The sequence below is a fragment of the Musca autumnalis genome, unplaced genomic scaffold, assembly GCF_047663935.1.
Source record: "Musca autumnalis isolate F117 unplaced genomic scaffold, ASM4766393v1 scaffold_1, whole genome shotgun sequence".
Taxonomy (NCBI): Eukaryota; Metazoa; Arthropoda; class Insecta; order Diptera; family Muscidae; genus Musca; species Musca autumnalis.
Window position 1 is genome coordinate 25,391,754 of NW_027411644.1, and position 25,730 is coordinate 25,417,483.

Consider the following 25,730-nt stretch of genomic DNA (forward strand, 5'->3'; position numbering starts at 1 on the left):
GTCCGTCCTACCTATTACAAATATTTGGATGGTCTTAGCTACAAACTCTTGGTTGAGGAAAATTAAAACAACACAAGTAATAAACGCAACAACAAGCATAGATATTGGTTTTGTATAGATAGCTTCAATATTTCGGCATTTCCCAATAACAATTTTATTTATTTTTTATTTTTCTTTTAATTTTCAAGCTAATTTTAATTAATTAATTTTAATATGGGTATAAAATTCTATTTTACTTGTTTTTATTTTTAAATACACAGCAACTTTTTATGTTGTAATAGAGGTATGATTAAATAAACGATGAAATTTATAATTGGCGCGTTAACGCCATTTAGCGTGTTTTAAAAATAGATATGGCCACACTGTCTTCATAACTATTATTTTACTTTACTCTCTATATTAAATAAGCAGTTATTCTCTCTCACCTCTCACTTTGATAATAGTTTTTTTTTTATTTTTACAAAATATGAAACCCCCAAAAACTACTCTTTATTTTATTATCTTTTATATATGTAAGTATGGGTGAAATAATACGACGACGATTCCTCATTAACTGTTATACATGCCCAAGTATATATTAACTTGTTAATTAATTTTATATGGTGGATGTTTTTCTTTCTTTCTTTGTATAGTAGTTGTGTGTATGATTTTCACATTACATTTCTCTCTCCCCCCTTTCTCTCTGTATTAACCTAAAGAAGAAATACAAAAATTATAAGTTATTGTTTGTTTGTCAAACAATGAAAATAATTTTTTATATATTTTTTTTATTTTTTGTTTTTATACTTAACGAAATTTTTACAATGTGTTCGTTTGTGTGTGTGTGCGAGTTGCCATACAAAGCATAACAAGAAAATTAACACAAAACGAAATAAAAGCCATATAACAACAACCCAAACGCGCCACCAAAACAACATACAATCGGTTGAACGAAGAATGTTTGTGGCTTGTTGCCTCGGCTCTTGTATGCTGTTCGCTCTCTCACAATGGCGTGAGTGAGTATTTTGCTTTCTTGTGTTGTGTTGTTTTGTAGAAGAGCCATACCAAAGAAAACAACGTAATAAATATGGAAAATAAAAAATTATATACAAAAATAATTGTTTTAAGAGTTTAGTTTTAACTTAAATGCGGAAGAGTGCATACGTCGTGTCTACTCTAAGACAAAGACAGCAACGGCGACGGCAGAATTTCTTGTTCGTATGCGAAGAAACATAAAAAAAGAAGAAATAATTTTTTTGTATTATCATTTCCAAACGACAAAAAGACTATAAGGAACATTTTTAAAAATTAAAGAATAAATATTTTTTGACAAAAAATCAAAAACAAATTTGGTGGATTACAAAGCAAAAAGGTAAGTAAATATTTTTTTAATTTTCTTGAAAAATTTCTATTGACTCAATAATTAAAAAAAATATGATTTTTGTGTATTCATTTAATTTTCATTATAATTAATGCAGGGTATACAAAATTGCTATTAAATAGTTTTTTTCCTATAACCAAAAAAATTATAGTCATTCATTTCCATTACTTGTTGGTTTTTGTTTTTTGTTGTTGTTGCCGCTGCTTGTGAAATACAACCTCTATATAAAAAATTAAAGTTTATTTTAAATTGATTATTTTTCTTGTTTTTACTTTGTGCGATTTATTATAACAAGCAGCAGCAATGAAAAATAAAAAAAAAATAATTACCAACCATTGTGTGTTTGCTTGCCTGCCTGCCTTATAATAAAAACATAAAAGGAGAGCAAGAGAGAGAGAGTGTGTGGCAGGTATAGTACTCAGTCATTTACCCACACTGTTTGTTTGTTGGTGTTTTGCATAGAATCTGAGAGAGGAAATCATATGAAAACCCGTAATAGTGCGAGAGAATTTGTTGTGTTGTGAAAATTGCCGCTGCCACCAACATACCAAACCATATCTCTCTGTGTATTCTTTAATCCACAAAATTAATGCATAGGTACGACGAGAACCCTAATACCTGTAATTAGTGATGACAGTTGTTGCGTTTTTTTTTTTAAAGCGCAAATATTATAAACGCGGGGAAAACGCGATATCGTCTGGAGTTTCAAGAAAAGGCTTTGAAGATTATGATTTTGTAGATGACATATGCCTATTGTCGCAACATTTCCATGATAACTATAAGAGTTAAGGCCTCTGTACATAAGCGGATGGCTTTCTAGACAGTTTGCTAAATGAATAAATTCGAAGTAGGGGTTGGTTTTGCTTTTAGGGTCATTACTCTGTGCAACACGAAAAAATTGCCATATTCTGGCACCGTAACGTGATAGAAGACCAAAGACACGGTTTTGAGGTTATGGGCCATAACGAATTAACAAAACAGACGCATCGTTTTTAAATTTGCGGCTTAAGATGAGTTTAAGCATTAAGCTCGGATCGGGACCAAATTTTTTCAACAGGTACCTAGGTCTCGTTACCCTGATCACAAATATACATAACATTTATTGCGGAAGTCCATACTTCCCGAGATATGGGCCTCCGAAGTTCCGAAAATTCCCTTGTTAAATGTCGGCTACTTAGAGAACAATTTTCAATTTAAAAGATATTTTGTTCCCGTGCCCTAGATATGCACCTGTCCATAGCAGAAAGTCTTAAATCCCCGGCCGAAGGCCGGCTATATAGAGAAAAATTATAATTTTAAGCGAGCTTAATGCTTAAATTCAACTTGCTCCAAATCTGCAAGAAAGACATAAAATACGTGGACAACTGCTGTTATTTGGGCTGCATAATGTGGAAGTCGATGTCTGTAACAGACTAAATAAGGCATTATCTATATTTGGGCGCCAAAATGAAACCTGGGGCTCAACACAAATTTCCAAAAACGCAAAATTACAAATATTCAATTCTTGCGTGAATGCAGGATTCTAAAAATGCGGCCCAGAATATATCGCTGAAATGTTCCTTAATAATCAAAATACGGGAAACATACATACATGATCCCGTCATAGTTGAAAGAAAGCCTTATAAAAAAATACCCATGAAATTGGACCTGAAAGACTGCAGTAATTGAAGAGTCATACGGGTATGTTCTGAGACACACTTCACCTCTCACTTCATGCCTCAAGCATTTTGTTTACACCATTTACGTTTATTTTTCTAATATTTTATGGACGGACTAGAGTGTACTCTTCTTTTTAAATAATAATAATATAAATAATAATAATAATATAATAATGTTCCACAAACATCCCAGGCGAGACAAGGGAGACTTCTCTCATATCAATGAGTGCACCCCGATTCATACTAGCTCAATGATATGGGACCTACTGTTTATCAATGAGTCCGAACGGCGTGTCTTACGACACCACTTGTAAAGAAGTTATACATGGGTGAAATAATCAGGAAATGACGCCAACATTACTGAGGGGTATTTTTATACCCTCAGCCTTTAGGCTAGAAGGGTATATATACTTTGATACGAAAAATGTCTGTCTGTCTGGATTGTGCGCACGATAACTCTCGAACAGTTCAACCGATTCCAACCAACAACTCTCGAAGGGAGCAATCGATTTGGTCAAAACTTTGCACATCGTATTATTCCTTCCAGATATAGATCTGGTTCGAATATGAACTATATCTGCCCACTCCTTCGGGTACCTCCCACACAAAATTCGGATAAAGTGAAGTTTAAGGGCTTCTCTCGGATGGTTTTGCAATTTGTTTCAGTAAGTTTTCCTGGCGGCTCCCTTTATGACGGTACAATTTTTTTCTTGCGGAAGTCCATACTTCCTGAGATATTGGCCTAAAAGCTCCAAGAAACCCTGACGGCACCAACCAAAATTGGCAAATCCGCAAGATAATCCTCGTAGAGAATTTCTGATTGGTGCAGGCTTTGCACATCGTATTATTTCATCCAGTCATGTATCAGGTTGGAATATGGATTGTATCGGTCCACTCCTTCGGGTACCTCCCACACAAAATTCGGATAAAGTGAAGTTTAAGGGCTCCTCTCGGATGGTTTTGCAATTTTCTTCAGTAAGTTTTCCTTGCGGCTCCCTTTATGGCGGTACAATTTTTTTCTTGCGGAAGTCCATACTTCCTGAGATATTGGTCTAAAAGCTCCAAGAAACCCTAACGGCACCAACCAAAATGGCAAATCCGCAAGATAATTCTCGCAGAGAATTTCTGATTGGTGCAGGCTCTGCACATCGTATTATTTCATCCAGTCATGTATCAGGTTGGAATATGAATTGTATCGGTCCACTCCTTCGGGTACCTCCCACACAAAATTTGGATAAAGTGAAGTTTAAGGGCTCCTCTCGGATGGTTTTGCAATTTGTTTCAGTAAGTTTTCCTGGCGGCTCCCTTTATGACGGTACAATTTTTTTCTTGCGGAAGTCCATACTTCCTGAGATATTGACCTAAAAGCTCCAAGGAACCCTGACGGCGCCAACCAAAATTGGCAAATCCGCAAGATAATTCTCGCATGGAAGTTTTTGATTGATGCAGGCTTTGCACATCGTATTATTTCATCCAATCCAGTATGAGATTGAAATATAGACTATATCGGTCCACTCCTTCGGGTACCTCCCACACAAAATTCGGATAAAGTGAAGTTTAGAAGCTCCTCTCGCATCGTTTTGACTCTTTTTCAGTAGATTGTTGGAGCGGCCTCATTTACAATGGTACATTTTGATCCGGAGTAAGTCAATATTTCCTAAGATAATGACCCAAAAGCTTTAAAATTCTGTCGGATATTGTGCAAGATAACTCTAAAACTTTTTCAAAAATTTCTTTCAAACTTATTTTAACATAATTTAATATTTTGAGTCTTTTATGAGGAAGTTTGATTGCCAAAAATGTTTGGTATATGTCAATATATGATTTGGTATAAGCCCCCGTTACGGTACCTACAGATTTTAAAGCAAACTCAATATATTTTATATACGGCATAATTATTGTGTTTGGTTTTGTTGTATTTTTCTTGGTCAGTGGCTGAGGGTATTTCTCTGACAGCACAGCTGACTGACTGATACGTACTTACTTGTTTTCTTTTTAAATAACCTAGTGAATTTTAGCCCCGAGAAATTAGCAAGAATATGAGTAAATGGGGCGAACAAAATGCTTGAGGCGTGAAGTGTGTCTCAGAACATACCCGGTAGCCTTAACGCCATCAATGTGTAAAATCTTCAACAGAATAAGATTTTGTTTTCATCTAAAAGACCGCACCTTGAGCTACTTCCGGATTTTTTATACCCTCAGCCTTTAGGCTATGGAGGGTATATACACTTTGATACGATGAAAATGTGCCTCATCGAAATAATGGTTATAGACCCCAAGTATGTTTGGACGAAATGTGTTTCAGACAATTTGGAGTCGATCTAGCCATGTCCGTCCGTCTGTCTGTCTGTCTGTCCTGCTGGCTGGAGCGCACGATAACTCTCGAACGGATGAACCGATTCGGTTCAAATTTTGGCTTTCGTAATATTTTGCCCAAACTTAGTTTAAGTTCGAAGATGAGCTACATCGGTCCACTCCTTCCGGTACCTCCCCCACAAAAGTTCGAAAATGTTCGGAAAATTTGTGCGCACGATAACTCTTGAAGGGAGTGACCGATTTGGTCCATACTTTGTATAGCGTAAACTTTCTACCAGGGTAATATGAGGTTCCAATATGGTCTCAATAGGTCCACTCCTTCGGGTACCTCCCACACAAAATTTCGCAAAACTGCAGTTTAGGGCCATCTCTCGAATCGCTTTGATTTTTGTTTTAGAAACTTGTATTCACTGCCCTCCATACGACGGTACAAGTTTCATTAGGGGCAAGTCCATACTTCCTGAGAAAATAGCATGAAAGTTGCAAAAAACCCCTATGACACCGTGTGAGGTGGTTGGAGCTCAAAATAACTCTCGAACGGATCTGCCGATTCGGTCCAAAATATGGCCTTAGTAATATTTTGTCCAAACGTAGTTTAAGTATGAAGATAAGCCATATCGGTCCACTCCTTCAGGTACCTCCCCCACAAAAGTTCAAAAATATTCGGAAAAATTGTTCGTACGGTAACTATTGAAGGGAGTGGCCGAATTGGTCTATACTTTACACATCCTAATATATCTACCAGATATAGATCAGGTTCAAATATGGACTATATTTGTCCACTCCATCCGGTACCTCCCACACGAAATTTCGGATAAGTTCACTTTAAGACCTTATATCGAATCACTTTGATTTTTGTTGAAGCAACTTGCATTCGCTGCCTGAATTACGAAGGGAAAAGTTTTTTTAGGGGCAAGTCCAAACTTCTTGAGCAAACAGCCCGAAAGTGTAAAAACCCCCTATAGCACCATATGTTGTGGCTGGAGATCCATTTCCATAACGATCAATGTCGATCCATTCCTTTTAGTATTTCCTCCGCAAAACTTTTGATCTTTAATCCTAATCAACGTCCAAAATTTTTAAAACCCACTAAATACATACGTAAATGTTTCAATATACACAGGCTGAGGGTATATCTCTGTCGGCAAAGCCGACTGATACTTTTTTACTTGTTTTTTTTTTTTTTTTTTTTTTTTTTTTGAGAAATATTGCACAGTTTCCTGACAAATGGCCGCCTACGAAACACTGTTTTTACTAAAGCAGTTTGCGGTGCCCACTGTAGCTCGAAACCGATCAGTATATGTTTTTGTGGGATCATTAAGAACCTAATAGTTTTGTACTTAAGCGAAACGGAATTAAAAATATAATTTTAAAAAAAATTGTGAAATGTCAAAATTTCGATTTTAACAAAAAAAAAAAAAAAAGGATAGTATTTTCGCCATAAAAAAAGTCTCTCGCTTAAATACAAGCTCTTTATATGTATGTATAATCCCACAAAAACATATGCAGGGCAATCATGAATATTTCCCTCGGAATTTTCCGCACGGAAAATAGTTTTAAAAATTTAAATTCTTTTAAAAAAATATATTTTAAATCGTTGAAATCTTCTAGATTCACTTAATTATGGAATATTCTCGCCGAATCGACAAAAATATTCCCTTCTTGGACATTAAAATGGAAATAAAAAATTGTGAAATTGGAGAAAGGGAACAAATTCCGCACGGACTATTTATTCGTGATTGCCCTGATAAAGATCGGATCATCCGTTTTCAAGCGTCGATGAAATAATTTCTTTATTAATGACTTTTGTCTATTTTTTTTAATATAATTACTATTAATTTATGTTGAGTTTTACTGATGTTGTGAGCGTTTGTGAGTCTCTAAGTTTTTTTTTTTTAATGCAGGGGATAGTCTCTAGTTCACGATTCAAAAAAGTCCAGCTGGCCCCATCTGCAACCCGCTAATTTATTCCTCTTATACCACGCCTGTAAAATCAAAATCGGGAGGTAGGTTTATATGGGAGCTATACCCAAACATGGACCTATACTGAACATTTTTTGCAAGGATGTATTTTTCTCACTCAGAACTCAAAATGCAAAATTACAGCCAAAACGGTTGGAAAATGTGGCTAAAATCATCAAAATTTCGAAAATAGGGAGTTACGTTTATAATGGGGGCTATACCTAAACGTAGACCGATATTGACCATTTTTTGCATGGAGGTATTTGGTTTACTCAGAACTCAAAATGACAAATTACAGCCAAATCAGTTGGAAAATGTCGGTAAAATTGTCAAAATATCGAAAATCTGAGGGTACATTTATATGGGGACTATGGTTATATGAGCCCTATATTGAATATTTTTTGCAAAGAGGTAGTTTATTCACTCAGAACTTAAAATGACACCCAAATCGGTTTTTAAATTTGGCCAAAATCGTCAAAATACCATAAATCGGGCGGCACCTTTCTATGGGAGCTATACCCAAATATGGACCTACATCCATTTTCTATCTTTTTGGCTTGTTATAAACCTACGTTTAAAATTTGGTGGCAGTAGCTCGATAAGAACTATTTTTGGCACTCTTTTCCATACATTACATGCGGGACCACTGTGCACCGCAGGGATTGCATTAAAAATATACTGCAAGTTGTCACCAACAGATGTCTTCTAACATTTTGGAAATATTGTGGCCAAGGACAATTTCAAATCCAAGTGAACCAATTTCAGTCACCTATTTTGTCCAGTTTTAGTTTTAGTCCAGTTTAGTTTTTGACCGTAAAATAGTTTAGAGCTCTCGGGTCATTATAGTAATTGTGAACTTGCTCTCAGTAGCTTTGTGTTGTTTAAACTTCGTTAAAATATTTCAGTTGCACACTCTAGCATTGTTCCTCGAAAATTGCAACTAAATGCATCAGAAATAAAAATGATATATGTTTGCTTTTTACCTGCGTTAAAAATGTGTATTTTTTATGTTGTGAAACGCGTAGTGTCTTGTTTCGGAAAGTTAGTTCTATTGGCTACGGCCGATGGACAGTGCTCCTGGATAGGCCCTACGGTCGTCCTCTGGCTACGCAAAAACCCACTTCCCTGACTGAAACTCATAGCCACAATTTGTTCCAGAAGGGTTAGCAATTGTCTGCTTTGCTCCGCAAGACTATACTACACTACATCGATCTCTCCCGGATCTACTGCGTCCCTTGTGTGGGATTTAGGTGGCGCAAAAGTAATCCTCCTATCAGAAAATTCTATAAATTTTGCGATTGGCCCCTAATGTCAGTTCTGCTTTGACATTTGTGTAGTAAATACATGCGAAATACACGTTAATAAATAATGTTACGCTACACTGCTCCAGAACGCGGAATATTGGTGTCTATTTATTTGACCAATAATCGGTCGGTGACTTTGACACAACGTGAATTTCGACGCAGGTTTCCTGGCCGTCCGCTCCAGACTTCTTTTTGTGGGGCTTTTTGAAGTCGCGGGTTTATGTCAACAAGCCTCAGACTCTTTTAGCTCTTAAAGACAATATCCGTCAAGAATGTGAGGACCTATCGCCGGAAGTTTTGGCCAAAGTGATGTAAAATGCCATAAAGGCCAAAAAACATCGGAAGTTTTCTTTTGCGCCACCTTGTATTTAATTTAATTGTTTTTGTTTTAATTTTCTGCTGTAGGTATTTTTATTTTTTCTGTAATATTTTCCTAAACTCATATCACATTTGGCTAACGTTTTTTTTTCGCAACAAATTACCTGTTTAATTAGCATCACTGTTATTCTAGCCATGCGTTCGACCTACCCAACTCACTCTCTCGCTTATGCCGCCGCCTCTCATTGTCTCAAAACCCTTATTCAATAAATTACCTTTATCTCTCTCCCTTTACTTTGACTTTATTGTTGCCTCTCAAACATGTGTGAATATTTTATAATGTTTTTTCTGTTAATTAAAAAATAAAGAGTGGAGAGAATGAAAAAAATATATAAAATTTTTTGTTTATGAAAGCAAAAACAATGAAAGCTCCCCTCTTGGCTGATTTTATTATTTAAATAACTAAATTAATCAACAAAACGCGAACGTCGTTGAGTCAATAGAAAATTTTCTTAGAATTTTATTAACTCTTAACAAATTAAAAAAAAAAAAAAAAAATTATATAACAATTTTTTTGTTTTTAATTTTCAGCAAAAATAATTTAAAGTATTGATAAAAACAAAACTTTTTTCTGCGGCTTCAATCTGGCGCTCTACACAGAATATCAACCACGTCGTGGTCGTCCACGTAATTCTTTGCCTCAAATGGGTGAATTCGATTTAAGTTTAATTGAAGAGTTTCGCCGTCGTACAAGTCTGTACGATCGCAACTCGTTGCAGTTTAAGGATAAACTTTATAATGCCCAGCAGTGGCAGGAAATATCCAATAAATTGGGTTATGATGGTAAGTTTAAGAGATGACTAGAGGTGGTAAATGAAAATGTGGTAATAACAATTTTAAGTTTTATTTTAATTTCATACCTTGTTAATTATTTCAGACTACGCATTACAAAGATTTTACTAGTAATCACATGGGTTTTGCATCTCAAGTCTTCCAAAGGAGGCATGGATTTTTTAAAAATATTTTTAGAAGGCCTAGAATTGTTTCCAAAGTATTTTTAGGAGGCGTGGATTTTTTAAAAATATTTTTAGAAGGCCTAGAATTGTTTCCAAAGTATTTTTAGGAGGCGTGGATTTTTTAAAAATATTTTTAGAGGGCCTAGAATTGTTTCCAAAGCATTTTTAGGAGGCGTGGATTTTTTAAAAATATTTTTTAAAGGCCTTGCATTTTTTTAAAGTAGCTTTAGGAGGCGTGGATTTTTTAAAAAATATTTTTTAAAGGCCTTGAATTTTTTTCAAAGTATTTTTAGGAGGAGCGGATTTTTTAAAAATATTTTTTAAAGGCCTTGATTTTTTTAAAGTAGCTTTAGGAGGCATGGATTTTTTTAAAATATTTTTAAAGGCCTTGATTTTTTTGTTTTCAAAGTATTTTTAGGAGGCGTGGCTTTTTTTAAATATTTTTTGAAGGCCTAGATTCTTTTCCAAAGTATTTTTAGGAGGGGTGATTTTTTTTAAAAAATATTTTTAGAAGGCCTAGAATTGTTTCCAAATTATATTTAGGAGACGTGGATTTTTTAAAAATATTTTTTGATGGCCTAGAATTTTTTTCAAAGTATTTTAGGAGGCTTGGATTTTTTTAAAAATATTTGATAAAGGCCTAGAATTTTTTCCAAATTAATTTTAGGAGGCGTGGATTTTTTTCAAATATTTTTAAGGCCTAGCATTTTTTTCCAAAGTACTTTTAGGAGGCGTGGATTTTTTTAAAATATTTTTAAAGGCATTAAATTTTTTCAAAGTATTTTTAGGAATTGTGGATTTTTTTAAAGGCCCTGAATTTTTTCAAAGCATTTTTAGGAGGCGTGCATTTTTTAAAAATATTTTGAAGGCCTGGAATTTTTAAGAAAAATTTTGGGAGGCGTGGATTTTTTTAAAATATTTTTGAAGGCCTGGAATTTTTAAAAAAAAAAATTGGGAGGCGTGGATTTTTTTAAAATATTCTTGAAGGCCTAGAATTTTTTCCAAAGGACTTTTAGGAGGCGTGGATGTTTTTAAAATATTTTTTGAAGGCCTTGAATTTTGTCCAAAGTATTTTTAAGAAGGCGTTGATTTTTTCAAAGTATTTTTAGGAGGCGTGGATTTTTTAAAAATATTTTTAAAGGCCTTGAATTTTTTTGCAAAGTATTTTTAGGAGGCGTGGATTTGTTAAAAATGTTGTTAAAGACATTGAATTTTTTCAAAGTATTTTTACGAGGCGTGGATTTTCTTTAAATATTTTTTGAAGCCCTAGAATTTTTTTCCCAAAAATTTTTAGGAGAGGTGGATTTTTTAAAAATATTTTTGAAGGCCTAGAAATTTTTCAAAATATTTTTAGGAGGCTTTAATTTTTTTAAAAATATTTTTGAAGGCCTGGAATTTTTATGAAAAATTTTAGGTGGCGTGGATTTTTTAAATATTTTTTGAAGGCCTAGAATTTTTTCCAAAGTATTTTTAGGAGACGTGGATTTTTTTAAAAATATTTTGTGAAGGCCCACAATTTTTTCCAAAGTATTTTTTGGAGGCGTGGATTTTTTAAAAATATTTTGTGAAGGCCCACAATTTTTTCCAAAGTATTTTTTGGAGGCGTGGATTTTTTAAAAATATTTTTAGAAGGCCTATAATTGTTTCCAAAGTATTTTTAGGAGGCGTGGATTTTTTAAAAATATTTTTAGAAGGCCTAGAATTGTTTCCAAAGTATTTTTTGGAGGCGTGGATTTTTTAAAAATATTTTTAGAAGGCCTAGAATTGTTTCCAAAGTATTTTTAGGAGGCGTGGATTTTTTTTTTTTAAATATTTTTAGGAGGCCTAGAATTGTTTCCAAAGTACTTTTAGGAGGCGTGGATTTTTTAAAAATATTTTTAGAAGGCCTAGAATTGTTTCCAAAGTATTTTTAGGAGGCGTGGATTTGTTTTTTTTAAATATTTTTAGGAGGCCTAGAATTGTTTCCAAAGTACTTTTAGGAGGCGTGGATTTTTTAAAAATATTTTTAGAAGGTCTTGAAATTGTTTCCAAAGTATCTTTAGGAGGCGTGGATTTTTTAAAAATATTTTTAGAAGGCCTAGAATTGTTTCCAAAGTATTTTTAGGAGGCGTGGATTTTTTAAAAATATTTTTAGAAGGCCTAGAATTTTTTTCCAAAGTATTTTTAGAGGGCGTGTATTTTTTTTAAAGTATTTTTTGAATTCCTAGAATTTTGCCCAAAGTACTTTTAGGAGGCGTGGATTTTTTAAAAATATTTTTAGAAGGCATAGAATTGTTTCCAAAGTATTTTTAGGAGGCGTGGATTTTTTAAAAATATTTTTAGAAGGCATAGAATTGTTTCCAAAGTATTTTTAGGAGGCGTGGATTTTTTAAAAATATTTTTGGAAGGCCTAGATTTGTTTCCAAAGTATTTTTAGGAGGCGTGGATTTTTTAAAAATATTTTTAGAAGGCCTAGAATTTCGTCCAAGGTACTTTTAGGAGGCGTGGATTTTTTAAAAATATTTTTTGAAGGCCTTGAATTTTTTCCAAAGTATTTTTAGGAGGCGTGGATTTTTTTAAATATTTTTTGAAGGCCTATAATTTTTTTCAAAGCATTTTTAGGAGGCGTGGATTTTTTTAAATATTTTTTGAAGGCCTAGATTCTTTTCCAAAGCATTTTTAGGAGGCGTGGATTTTTTTAAATATTTTTTGAAGGCCTAGATTCTTTTCCAAAGTATTTTTAGGAGGCGTGGATTTTTTTAAATATTTTTTGAAGGCCTATAATTTTTTTCAAAGCATTTTTAGGAGGCGTGGATTTTTCTTAAATATTTTTTGAAGGCCTAGAATTTTTTTCCCAAAAATTTTTAGGAGAGGTGGATTTTTTAAAAATATTTTTGAAGGCCTAGAAATTTTTCAAAATATTTTTAGGAGGCTTTAATTTTTTTAAAAATATTTTTGAAGGCCTGGAATTTTTATGAAAAATTTTAGGTGGCGTGGATTTTTTAAATATTTTTTGAAGGCCTAGAATTTTTTCCAAAGTATTTTTAGGAGACGTGGATTTTTTTAAAAATATTTTGTGAAGGCCCACAATTTTTTCCAAAGTATTTTTTGGAGGCGTGGATTTTTTAAAAATATTTTGTGAAGGCCCACAATTTTTTCCAAAGTATTTTTTGGAGGCGTGGATTTTTTAAAAATATTTTTAGAAGGCCTATAATTGTTTCCAAAGTATTTTTAGGAGGCGTGGATTTTTTAAAAATATTTTTAGAAGGCCTAGAATTGTTTCCAAAGTATTTTTTGGAGGCGTGGATTTTTTAAAAATATTTTTAGAAGGCCTAGAATTGTTTCCAAAGTATTTTTAGGAGGCGTGGATTTTTTTTTTTTTAAATATTTTTAGGAGGCCTAGAATTGTTTCCAAAGTACTTTTAGGAGGCGTGGATTTTTTAAAAATATTTTTAGAAGGCCTAGAATTGTTTCCAAAGTGTTTTTAGGAGGCGTGGATTTTTTTTTTTTAAATATTTTTAGGAGGCCTAGAATTGTTTCCAAAGTACTTTTAGGAGGCGTGGATTTTTTAAAAATATTTTTAGAAGGTCTTGAAATTGTTTCCAAAGTATCTTTAGGAGGCGTGGATTTTTTAAAAATATTTTTAGAAGGCCTAGAATTGTTTCCAAAGTATTTTTAGGAGGCGTGGATTTTTTAAAAATATTTTTAGAAGGCCTAGAATTTTTTTCCAAAGTATTTTTAGAGGGCGTGTATTTTTTTTAAAGTATTTTTTGAATTCCTAGAATTTTGCCCAAAGTACTTTTAGGAGGCGTGGATTTTTTAAAAATATTTTTAGAAGGCATAGAATTGTTTCCAAAGTATTTTTAGGAGGCGTGGATTTTTTAAAAATATTTTTGGAAGGCCTAGATTTGTTTCCAAAGTATTTTTAGGAGGCGTGGATTTTTTAAAAATATTTTTAGAAGGCCTAGAATTTCGTCCAAGGTACTTTTAGGAGGCGTGGATTTTTTAAAAATATTTTTTGAAGGCCTTGAATTTTTTCCAAAGTATTTTTAGGAGGCGTGGATTTTTTTAAATATTTTTTGAAGGCCTATAATTTTTTTCAAAGCATTTTTAGGAGGCGTGGATTTTTTTAAATATTTTTTGAAGGCCTAGAATTGTTTCCAAAGTATTTTTAGGAGGCGTGGATTTTTTAAAAATATTTTTAGAAGGCCTAGAATTGTTTCCAAAGTATTTTTAGGAGGCGTGGATTTTTTAAAAATATTTTTAGAAGGCCTAGAATTGTTTCCAAAGTATTTTTAGGAGGCGTGGATTTTTTAAAAATATTTTTAGAAGGCCTAGAATTGTTTCCAAAATATTTTTAGGAGGCGTGGATTTTTTAAAAATATTTTTAGAAGGCCTAGAATTGTTTCCAAAGTATTTTTAGGAGGCGTGGATTTTTTAAAAATATTTTTAGAAGGCCTAGAATTGTTTCCAAAGTATTTTTAGGAGGCGTGGATTTTTTAAAAATATTTTTAGAAGGCCTAGAATTGTTTCCAAAATATTTTTAGGAGGCGTGGATTTTTTAAAAATATTTTTTGAAGGCCTAGAATTGTTTCCAAAGTATTTTTAGGAGGCGTGGATTTTTTAAAAATATTTTTAGAAGGCCTAGAATTGTTTCCAAAGTATTTTTAGGAGGCGTGGATTTTTTAAAAATATTTTTAGAAGGCCTAGAATTGTTTCCAAAGTATTTTTAGGAGGCGTGGATTTTTTAAAAATATTTTTAGAAGGCCTAGAATTGTTTCCAAAGTATTTTTAGGAGGCGTGGATTTTTTAAAAATATTTTTAGAAGGCCTAGAATTGTTTCCAAAGTATTTTTAGGAGGCGTGGATTTTTTAAAAATATTTTTAGAAGGCCTAGAATTGTTTCCAAAGTATTTTTAGGAGGCGTGGATTTTTTAAAAATATTTTTAGAAGGCCTAGAATTGTTTCCAAAGTATTTTTAGGAGGCGTGGATTTTTTAAAAATATTTTTAGAAGGCCTAGAATTGTTTCCAAAGTATTTTTAGGAGGCGTGGATTTTTTAAAAATATTTTTAGAAGGCCTAGAATTGTTTCCAAAGTATTTTTAGGAGGCGTGGATTTTTTAAAAATATTTTTAGAAGGCCTAGAATTGTTTCCAAAGTATTTTTAGGAGGCGTGGATTTTTTAAAAATATTTTTAGAAGGCCTAGAATTGTTTCCAAAGTATTTTTAGGAGGCGTGGATTTTTTAAAAATATTTTTAGAAGGCCTAGAATTGTTTCCAAAGTATTTTTAGGAGGCGTGGATTTTTTAAAAATATTTTTAGAAGGCCTAGAATTGTTTCCAAAGTATTTTTAGGAGGCGTGGATTTTTTAAAAATATTTTTAGAAGGCCTAGAATTGTTTCCAAAGTATTTTTAGGAGGCGTGGATTTTTTAAAAATATTTTTAGAAGGCCTAGAATATTTTTAAGGAGGCGTGGATCTTATAAAAATATTGTTGATGACCTTGAATTTTTTCCAAAGTACTTTTAGGAGGCGTGGATTTTTTAAAAATATTTTTTGAAGGCCTAGAATTGTTTCCAAAGTATTTTTAGGAGGCGTGGATTTTTTAAAAATATTTTTTGAAGGCCTTTCATTTTTGCCAAAGTATTTATAGGAGGCGTGGATTTTTTAAAAATATTTTTAGAAGGCCTAGAATTGTTTCCAAAGTATTTTTAGGAGGCGTGGATTTTTTAAAAATAATTTTAGAAGGCCTAGAATTGTTTCCAAAGTATTTTTAGGAGGCGTGGATTTTTTAAAAATATTTTTAGAAGGCCTACAATTGTTTCCAAAGTATTTTTAGGAGGCGTGGATTTTTTAAAAATATTTTTAAGGCATAGCATTTTTTCCAAAGTACTTTTAGGAGGCGTGGATTTTTTAAAAATATTTTTAGAAGGCCTAGAATTGTTTCCAAAGTATTTTTAGGAGGCGTGGATTTTTTAAAAATATTTTTGGAAGGCCTAGAATTGTTTCCGAAGTATTTTTAGGAGGCGTGGATTTTTTAAAAATATTTTTAGAAGGCATAGCATTTTTTCCAAAGTACTTTTAGGAGGCGTGGATTTTTTAAAAATATTTTTAGAAGGCCTAGAATTGTTTCCAAAGTATTTTTAGGAGACGTGGATTTTTTAAAAATATTTTTAGAAGGCCTAGAATTGTTTCCAAAGTATTTTTAGGAGACGTGGATTTTTTAAAAATATTTTTAGAAGGCCTAGAATTGTTTCCAAAGTATTTTTAGGAGGCGTGGATTTTTTAAAAATATTTTTAGAAGGCCTAGAATTGTTTCCAAAGTATTTTTAGGAGGCGTGGATTTTTTAAAAATATTTTTAGGAGGCCTAGAATTGTTTCCAAAGTATTTTTAGGAGACGTGGATTTTTTAAAAATATTTTTAGAAGGCCTAGAATTGTTTCCAAAGTATTTTTAGGAGGCGTGGATTTTTTAAAAATATTTTTAGAAGGCCTAGAATTGTTTCCAAAGTATTTTTAGGAGACGTGGATTTTTTAAAAATATTTTTAGAAGGCCTAGAATTGTTTCCAAAGTATTTTTAGGAGGCGTGGATTTTTTAAAAATATTTTTAGAAGGCCTAGAATTGTTTCCAAAGTATTTTTAGGAGGCGTGGTTTTTTTTAAAAATATTTTTAGAAGGCCTAGAATTGTTTTCAAAGTATTTTTAGGAGGCATGGATTTTTTTTAAATATTTTTAGAAGGCCTAGAACTGTTTCCAAAGTATTTTTAGGAGGCGTGGATTTTTTAAAAGCCTAGAATATTTTCCAAAGTATTTTTAGGAGGCGTGGATTTTTTAAAAATATTTTTAGAAGGCCTAGAATTGTTTCCAAAGTATTTTTAGGAGGCGTGGATTTTTTAAAAATATTTTTAGAAGGCCTAGAATTGTTTCCAAAGTATTTTTAGGAGGCGTGGATTTTTTAAAAATATTTTTAGAAGGCCTAGAATTGTTTCCAAAGTATTTTTAGGAGGCGTGGATTTTTTAAAAATATTTTTAGAAGGCCTAGAATTGTTTCCAAAGTATTTTTAGGAGGCGTGGATTTTTTAAAAATATTTTTAGAAGGCCTAGAATTGTTTCCAAAGTATTTTTAGGAGGCGTGGATTTTTTAAAAATATTTTTAGAAGGCCTAGAATTGTTTCCAAAGTATTTTTAGGAGGCGTGGATTTTTTAAAAATATTTTTAGAAGGCCTAGAATTGTTTCCAAAGTATTTTTAGGAGGCGTGGATTTTTTAAAAATATTTTTAGAAGGCCTAGAATTGTTTCCAAAGTATTTTTAGGAGGCGTGGATTTTTTAAAAATATTTTTAGAAGGCCTAGAATTGTTTCCAAAGTATTTTTAGGAGGCGTGGATTTTTTAAAAATATTTTTAGAAGGCCTAGAATTGTTTCCAAAGTATTTTTAGGAGGCGTGGATGTTTTAAAAATATTTTTAGAAGGCCTAGAATTGTTTCCAAAGTATTTTTAGGAGGCGTGGATTTTTTAAAAATATTTTTAGAAGGCCTAGAATTGTTTCCAAAGTATTTTTAGGAGGCGTGGATTTTTTAAAAATATTTTTAGAAGGCCTAGAATTGTTTCCAAAGTATTTTTAGGAGGCGTGGATGTTTTAAAAATATTTTTAGAAGGCCTAGAATTGTTTCCAAAGTATTTTTAGGAGGCGTGGATGTTTTAAAAATATTTTTAGAAGGCCTAGAATTGTTTCCAAAGTATTTTTAGTAGGCGTGGATATTTTTGAAATATTTTTTGAAGGCCTAGAGTTTTTTCCAAATTATTTTTAGGAGGCGTGGATTTTTTAAAAATATTTTTAGAAGGCCTAGAATTGTTTCCAAAGTATTTTTAGGAGGCGTGGATTTTTTAAAAATATTTTTAGAAGGCCTAGAATTGTTTCCAAAGTATTTTTAGGAGGCGTGGATTTTTTAATAATATTTTTAGAAGGCCTAGAATTGTTTCCAAAATATTTTTAGGAGGCGTGGATTTTTTAATAATATTTTTAGAAGGCCTAGAATTGTTTCCAAAGTATTTTTAGGAGGCGTGGATTTTTTAAAAATATTTTTAGAAGGCCTAGAATTGTTTCCAAAGTATTTTTAGGAGGCGTGGATTTTTTAATAATATTTTTAGAAGGCCTAGAATTGTTTCCAAAGTATTTTTAGGAGGCGTGGATTTTTTAGGAGGCGTTGAATTGTTTCCAAAGTATTTTTAGGAGGCGTGGATTTTTTAAAAATATTTTTAGAAGGCCCAGAATTGTTTCCAAAGTATTTTTAGGAGGCGTGGATTTTTTAAAAATATTTTTAGAAGGCCTAGAATTGTTTCCAAAGTATTTTTAGGAGGCGTGGATTTTTTAAAAATATTTTTAGAAGGCCTAGAATTGTTTCCAAAGTATTTTTAGGAGGCGTGAATTTTTTAAAAATGTTTTTAGATATCGATTCTTTCATTTCTTTAGAGGAATTTGGCCTTTTATATTAAGGCTATTTTAATGCACCTTTTGATGTTATAGAAGATCTTAAGCAGAGAACATATTTTGTTTTGTTTTTTTTTTTTTCGATGTGAAAGGCTGTTAATCTATTCCTGGAAGCTATAAGAAAATTATTGGGTATACATAAACCATTATCTCAAATTCGCATGGCTACTAAGAAAACATTTTGTTGTCATCTGACAGCAAACATTTTGGTCACAAAGTCTTATTTCTATCTTACAAATAGATCTTTATTTCGAAGCTCTTAAAAAATTTCCTTGGTCTTCTATCATATACCTAAGCATACTCATTATGAACCTCTGTGTTAGCTAGGAATATCTTGCGATTTCCAAAAACATCCCTTATTTGTTAATAATCTCATGACTCATCTATTGCAAGAAGCCACGGATATCATCAGGTCGGTCGATGGCGTCACTTTCACTTGTTTCACCGTCCATAGAAATATTGACACATTAAATTAAATCAAAATTTGCATACATAAAAATGTTACTCTTATTTGTTGCAAAATGTTTGTTGTTGTTGGTAAAGCTTTTACTACGACTCCCCCCCAAATAAATAGATTGATAACTAATATTTGCCACAAAGAAAGAAAGGATTAAGAAGGAGGTTGGGTTAGGGTTGGTCATTTAGACTTTTACTTTTTGTTGTGTCTGCCGGCTGGCTATACATAAAATATAAACAAAATTCATTTAAATGATGAACACAAACACATGCACACTTATACAAACGTTTACATATAGAAAATGTAAAATTTTAACCCCTAAAAGCTTTTGGAATAAAGGCAAAATGGCAGGAGAGAGGATAGGATGATTTTTTAGAATTTAATGAATGAATGCATAAAATCAAGCACATGTTTTGCTGCACCTAAGGGCAGCTGCAGTGGCAACCAACCACAATTGGCAACATATGGTTGATGACCACCAACCTAAACCATAATTGTTATAACCACATTTTCATTGATGCCACTTGTTATTGATTTCATTTTAAATGGTAAATAAAAAAATAACAACAATTCGTTCTCTCTTGCTGCTGATTAGTTTCCATACTCAAGGATCGCATGCTGCAGCTACGCAATCGTTACAATTTGGAAAAACGTCGCATGGAACAGCTGCGTGAAGAGGTGCCGGGGAAATATCATGAATCTCCCTGGCCCTTATATGACAGTCTACAGTTCCTTTCGAATCACATTAAGGCTCGTCGCAGATATAAAAGTATTTTGCCAGTTAATAATCACAAAGAAGAAGACATGAATGATTCGGGTAACGATTATAGTGGCATGGGACCAGATGATACCGCCGGCATGATGGATGATGATGACAATGATAAGGAGGATGGATCACAATCCGGTATCATGCAGCCATATCCAAATGGTTTACTTACCGTTAAAGTAGAAAATGATGCCTCCGATGAACAAGGCTCCGAAGAGGAGGCGTAAGTATACATTTAATTTCAAAATTGCGAAACTAAACTAATCAAATGGATCTTGTTTTTATTTAGAGACGACAATGACAACAACACCTATCGCCAGCAAATGTTACAGCGTCAACGTGAACAGCAGTTGCAGCAACAACAGCAGCATCATTTACACGTTCAACAGCAACAGCAGTTGTTAATACAACGGCAATTGGCGGCCCAGCAACAACTCCAGCAGCAACAACAGCAACACAATTCCCGCATTACAAAACGTCACAATAATGAACAGCAGCAGCAGCACCATGAACAGCAACAACAACAACGTTCACATCGTCCTTTGCCTCCATTGACTTCAACTCCCTTAATCACTGCTGCCGCCAAACGTCGTCCCCATCATGATGATACAGCGGCATCATCCTCATTTTACAATAATGCTCCTCCCAAAATGCCTCGGCTTAGTCCGCGAGAAAATAAATACAATTCATTTGGAAATTTCATAGCCTCTTCCCTACTGGATTTACCACAAAAAATGGCCTTGGAATTGGTTGAGAAATTCACCTCGGACATTGTTAAGGCCTTAACCATGAAAGTGGATCTTATGGAAGCTAATGCAGCGGCGGCAGCTGGCGGCGGCAATACTAATGATGGCGATGATGATGGTGACAATCGTCAGCAACAGCAGCAGCAGCACCATCATCATCATAATAATCATTTACAAAATAGTGATCAATGAGATTTACAACTAAATCATCATCAAATGACTATTATTTATTTACATACATACATACACACAAACACATACATTCTTTTACAAATGTAAAAAGGCGTTTTTTATATTAAAAATATATAATTAGAAGATACTACCTACCTACTATATGAGAAGTGCGGATTTGTTTCTTTTACTGAGAACTATTTTTTTCTTCTACATACAAATATGTACGTGAAGACATTTGAATATTTGGTGTTCAATTAGAAGACATATTTGATTTGTTCCAGAACTCCTAGAATCTACAACTTTTTACTATTTTTCTTTTATTTTTTCAATAACATAAAGGAAAAATTGTAATCACAGTAAAAGGTTGAAGATTCTTGCAGTACTGGAACAGACCAATTGTCATTCTATATGAATACATTCTAATCTGCGCAACGAATGCATTTTAGTGTTATATGTGATAAAAATCTGATCCCCTGTCATATGCAAAACGAACTACGAAATTTTTCGGCAGGTTACCGATCAAACTAGAGTAGTTGCTAAATCCTATCGATAATAACCGTCCGTACAAACTTGAATTTAATCTCTTCATTTTTAATTTTGTGTTTTAATTTTATTGATTTGTTTATAACCAAAAAAAGAGATAAGGTAGGTCACATTATGAAAACATTTGCTCCAGCGACCGGCAGTGTGCGCTTAATCAGAGCAAGTAAGTATAAATTTCAACGCATTAATTATACTCACTTGCTCTCAGTAAGCGCACACTGCCGGTCGATGGAGCAAATATTTGCCTAATGTGACCTTACCTTTACATTATTCCACTACAGGATTCGTTTGTGTCTCTCAGCCTACGGCTGTTAAAAAACTGGGATTTTCTAACACATTTTTTGAGTTACTGACAAAAATCGGTAACATTAAAATGCAAAATTATGAATAAAAAGTTTAAATAAAAGTTGACAACACTCTTACTAGTGGTAGAACTATACGACTACTTTTTATTCGCCGCTAAATTACCGAAAAACATCGTTAATTAGAGAAATTATAAGCATTTTAATTTTACCGATTTTTCTCGGTAACTCAAAAAATGTGTTACAGAATCCAGTAGTGCGATCCATAATTTTAAAAAGAAATAAAATTTTCGTAGTTAACGAAATACGTTTTGGAAGTTTCTAGCGCAAATTTTTATGCCATTGTGGAGTGGATATCGTAATCAGTAGTACTAATTATTTCACTGACTGATCCAATCAACACGGTCCACACGAATAAAATCCATACTCCTTCATATATTTGGATATTTCGAACCACTATTGAGGGAAGTGAGGAGAATAAAATTATAACCTTGTAATAGATACCATAAAGTCTACATACAAGGAAATAATAAGTGGACGTAAATATTGAGACATTTCGGGTGACCATATCTCAGGTAAGTATTGAAAAAAAAAAATATATATATATTAAGGTGACAGCCATGATCACAAGGTCTACCCTCTATTAAAACTTCACACGATCATAGAAGTGGCCTTGAACTGAATTTCAGCACAAACATTTTGAACTTTCTGAAGGACATGGAACTTCTCTATAAAATAGCTGTTGGGGACGCAGTATTACCACGTAATGGAGACGATTCATTAAAATTTGTATATTCATTTTTTATTTCTGAAACAATTTGTTATAGAGAAGTATTCATTGAAAATGGCTGACTTCCGTATTGTCAGTTGCTTTGTATTCGTGCATGAAACTAGGAGTTCTTAGAGTAATTTTATGAAATTGCAGTAGTGGGGAAATCGATTTAAGAACCCATACTTTCATGCATGAATACAAAGCAGCTGACAATACGGAAGTCGGCCAATATGTTCATTGGTTGGTCACCCTAGGATTTTAGATAATTTGGGCCATTATGTGAGGAAGTGCGGACTTACTTACCCATGAAAAATAAATATATAATTTTAATCAGAACCACAAGGACTACCTTCGATGCAAATTTCAAAAGGATGCTGAAACAGGCCTTGAACTGCAATTAAGCGAAAATGTTGACCTATATCTGGGAGATACTTGAATAAGATGTCGTAAATAAGTACACCTTCGAACATGATTTAAATTTAATGAATTTTACGATGAGCAAATTTTGTATAAATGTCAGTCTGTCACTCCTTTCGATATCTTGCTCACCACCCATTTTGTTTTTTTTTTTTTTAATATCTATTTAAGTCACTATATCAGGAATCATGGACTGATTCCCGAAAAAATATCGCTGTAAACAGGACCAACAGCAGTGCTTACGGTAGAGATTAAACACTCTACGGATCTTAAACTTCATATTTCTGAATTCCACAAACGACTGGCGCCCAACGTTTCAAACATGGCTGGAGGGAAGTCTTATCTATGTCATCGAACAGCTTGGCATGATTAATGATACTGAAGACTTTCGATATGTCACGAGCCACCATAACTGCCCGATCACGCGCCCTATTATGGTTCAGTCCTCAACTGGTATGTGTGGATTTGGAGGTTAATGGTGTTGTGATGCTGTGTATTTTCCGGAAATCATGATGATTTTGGGCAACTGGAAACTGCTTCTCATCATGGGGAGGAGTACTGGCTCTACATTCTTTGATACTGGCGACAAGAGGGAGATGGACCTTAGGGATAGGTAAGTCGACTTTGGATTAATCGACTTTTTGCAGTCTAAAAGTCGCTGTCGACACTTGTCTGGAGGGAAAGTCGCATAATCGATTATCATGTGATCGATTTTTGAGTTTGTCCATAAAGTACAGTACACATTGTCAGTTTTGAATGACGATTTTTTGCAATTATCGATAACTGTCCAACCGTCCAGAAACCACGAAATATGTTGTGGTTGCATGATGAATGACAAAAATGAACGGCCACACTAGCAAGCAACAACAAAGCTGTCATTCAAAACTGACAATGCTTAATTGTTGACATGGCAGTTTTACAATTTCAAAAGAAAACTAGAAAATCGACGAATAGTCGATTATAATCATTTTTCTGCGGTCATGAAAACGTCGAAAGTCGAGTTTTAAGACAACTGAAATAATTGCCAGACCAAATATCCGCATTTTTAGTTTTAGACCAAAATCGAAGAGTCGAAAAATCGATTAATGCTTTCCATTACCTATCCATAAAGTACAGTACACATTGTCAGTTTTGAATGTAGATATTTCTCAAGTATCGATAACTGTCCAACCATCCAGAAACCACAAAACATTTTGCGGTTGCACACTAGCAAGCAACAACAAAGCTGTCATTCAGAACTGACAATGCGTACCCAGCTTAATGGGCCTGTACGACTACTCGCCTCTACTGGCATCTTTACCTGGCTTCAGTAACGGGGTCACCCTGTCAAATTTGCAGTCTAATGGTAAAATATGAGGAGTCCTTGTTCAAGTCCTCAACTCTGGGTTGCACTATAGGTAATTTGCCCAGTTTTTGAGGCAAAAAGTCGATTTTGCAACTTTTAATAATAATAATTTTTTAGTTGGCATTAAAAAAAGAACATGTCAAAATTTATTAATATGAATGATATATTTCAAAATAGCGTCATTATCGCGGTTTAAATTGCAGTCAAAGTGAGAATTTCGAAGAAGAACTAAAAAATATATATATTGTAAGACATATTTCAATGTATTTAAAACCGCGGAAAAATAAACCAAATGTAAATATATGTAAAATGGAACAGATTGGTAATTGCGAGAGGAATTTATTTAATATATAATATAGCTTAAACATTATGGGTAGCGACCAAAAAACACAAAAAGTCAAAAATAATTATTTTATTTTTCTTAAACTCACTTCATATAGACTTATACTAAATTGGCCGTGTTTGGCCGTGATTCTGCTATTGGGAATATCTTCAGCAAAGGGTTCTGAATCAACTACATAATTACCAAGGTGCGATTTTTTGCGTTTTTTGAGTTATATCACTTTTTTGAAGGTGCCCTCCTTGCAGAAAAATATATATTTTTTTAATTTTTTGTTTGGTGAAGGAAATATTAAATACGAATAAGCATCCGATTTGACCTAAAAAGACATTTTCTTTAAAGAAATATTCACCATGTGTTCTAAAAATGTACATACGTGTTGTGGTCAACATTTTTGTTAATTATAGCTGTAATAAGTTCTAACTAGGGATCATGATTGCGTGATTTATTTGGTCCTTTAAAAATATAATATTTATACAGATCTTTTCGCGAATAAATATTTTAAACATATCAATGTTTATAAAAATCTTTTGGCGGATCAGTACTTTAGTTCATTGTAACCGTTTTTCTTTTATTGTAACCGCTTTTATTGGGTTGGAACGGATAAAATAGGTAAAATGAGAATAGGGGTTAGGAAAAAGAAAAGTTGTTCGTTATATCCTGCGTTCGTTATAGACGTATTCGTCTGCAAAATTTTTATTAAAGCCTACTTTTAAATATCATATATTTAAATATTTGAAACAGTGCTTAAATTCGTCGCTATCCGCTTCTGCTTTAAAGCGGGCCTGAAAATCGTAACAAATTGTAAAAAATTCTATTCGCGGGGTAACAGCTTTTGTTTGTTATAGTCGTGGTCGTTTTAAGAAGTTGAATGTGTGTACAAATATTAAGAAAAATTCTTTGGAAACATAAAACTTTGTTCGCTATAAACGCAGTTTCTTATAACCGATGTTCGCTATATCCGAATTTTACGTTGTAATTCTTTGTTTTATCTTACTTTTGCATATTAAGCAATAAAAATGTATAAAAAGCCCACATATCCACCGCTATTAATTTTTGCCTCAAAAACAGGCCAAATTACCTATAGTGGGTTGATCCAGTTGTTTAAGCATTACCATTGAGATTCCGTGTGTGGCCGAGGCTTTGAATGACTTAACGGTTCGGATGACATCTGTAATATCGTTAGTCGTAAATTGTGGTGGTGCCTCCTCGACTGAGAGGGCTCTTATAGGGTCAAGCACACTCTTGTTAGCCCTATAACTCTCGAGGTTCTCTATAAATTGTTGTTTAAAAGAACACGCGCACATCTTCGGATCTGTCCCTTTCACACCGTTCTATCATCCTTCTTTCCCGGATTCGAGATTGTTTAACCGTTGCCCACAAGTGTTCTAGCCACTTTTTCCACCTACTAGACTGTTGACTTCAACAGTAAGTTTCCTAACTCTTCGGTCTTAAGGGTTCGTACGAC

At 33.3% G+C, this 25,730-nt stretch overlaps 1 protein-coding gene across 1 annotated transcript; it reads left to right on the top strand.

The window, feature by feature from the left end:
- Positions 1–824: 824 nt before the first annotated feature.
- Positions 825–20,710, top strand: jigr1 (jing interacting gene regulatory 1). Its single transcript, XM_073970760.1, has 4 exons — positions 825–1,351; positions 9,510–9,761; positions 19,453–19,846; positions 19,913–20,710. Exons 2-4 carry the CDS (start codon positions 9,623–9,625, stop codon positions 20,559–20,561), a joined length of 1,182 nt encoding a protein of 393 aa, XP_073826861.1. The 5' UTR covers positions 825–1,351; positions 9,510–9,622; the 3' UTR covers positions 20,562–20,710.
- The last annotated feature ends 5,020 nt before the right edge of the window (positions 20,711–25,730 follow it).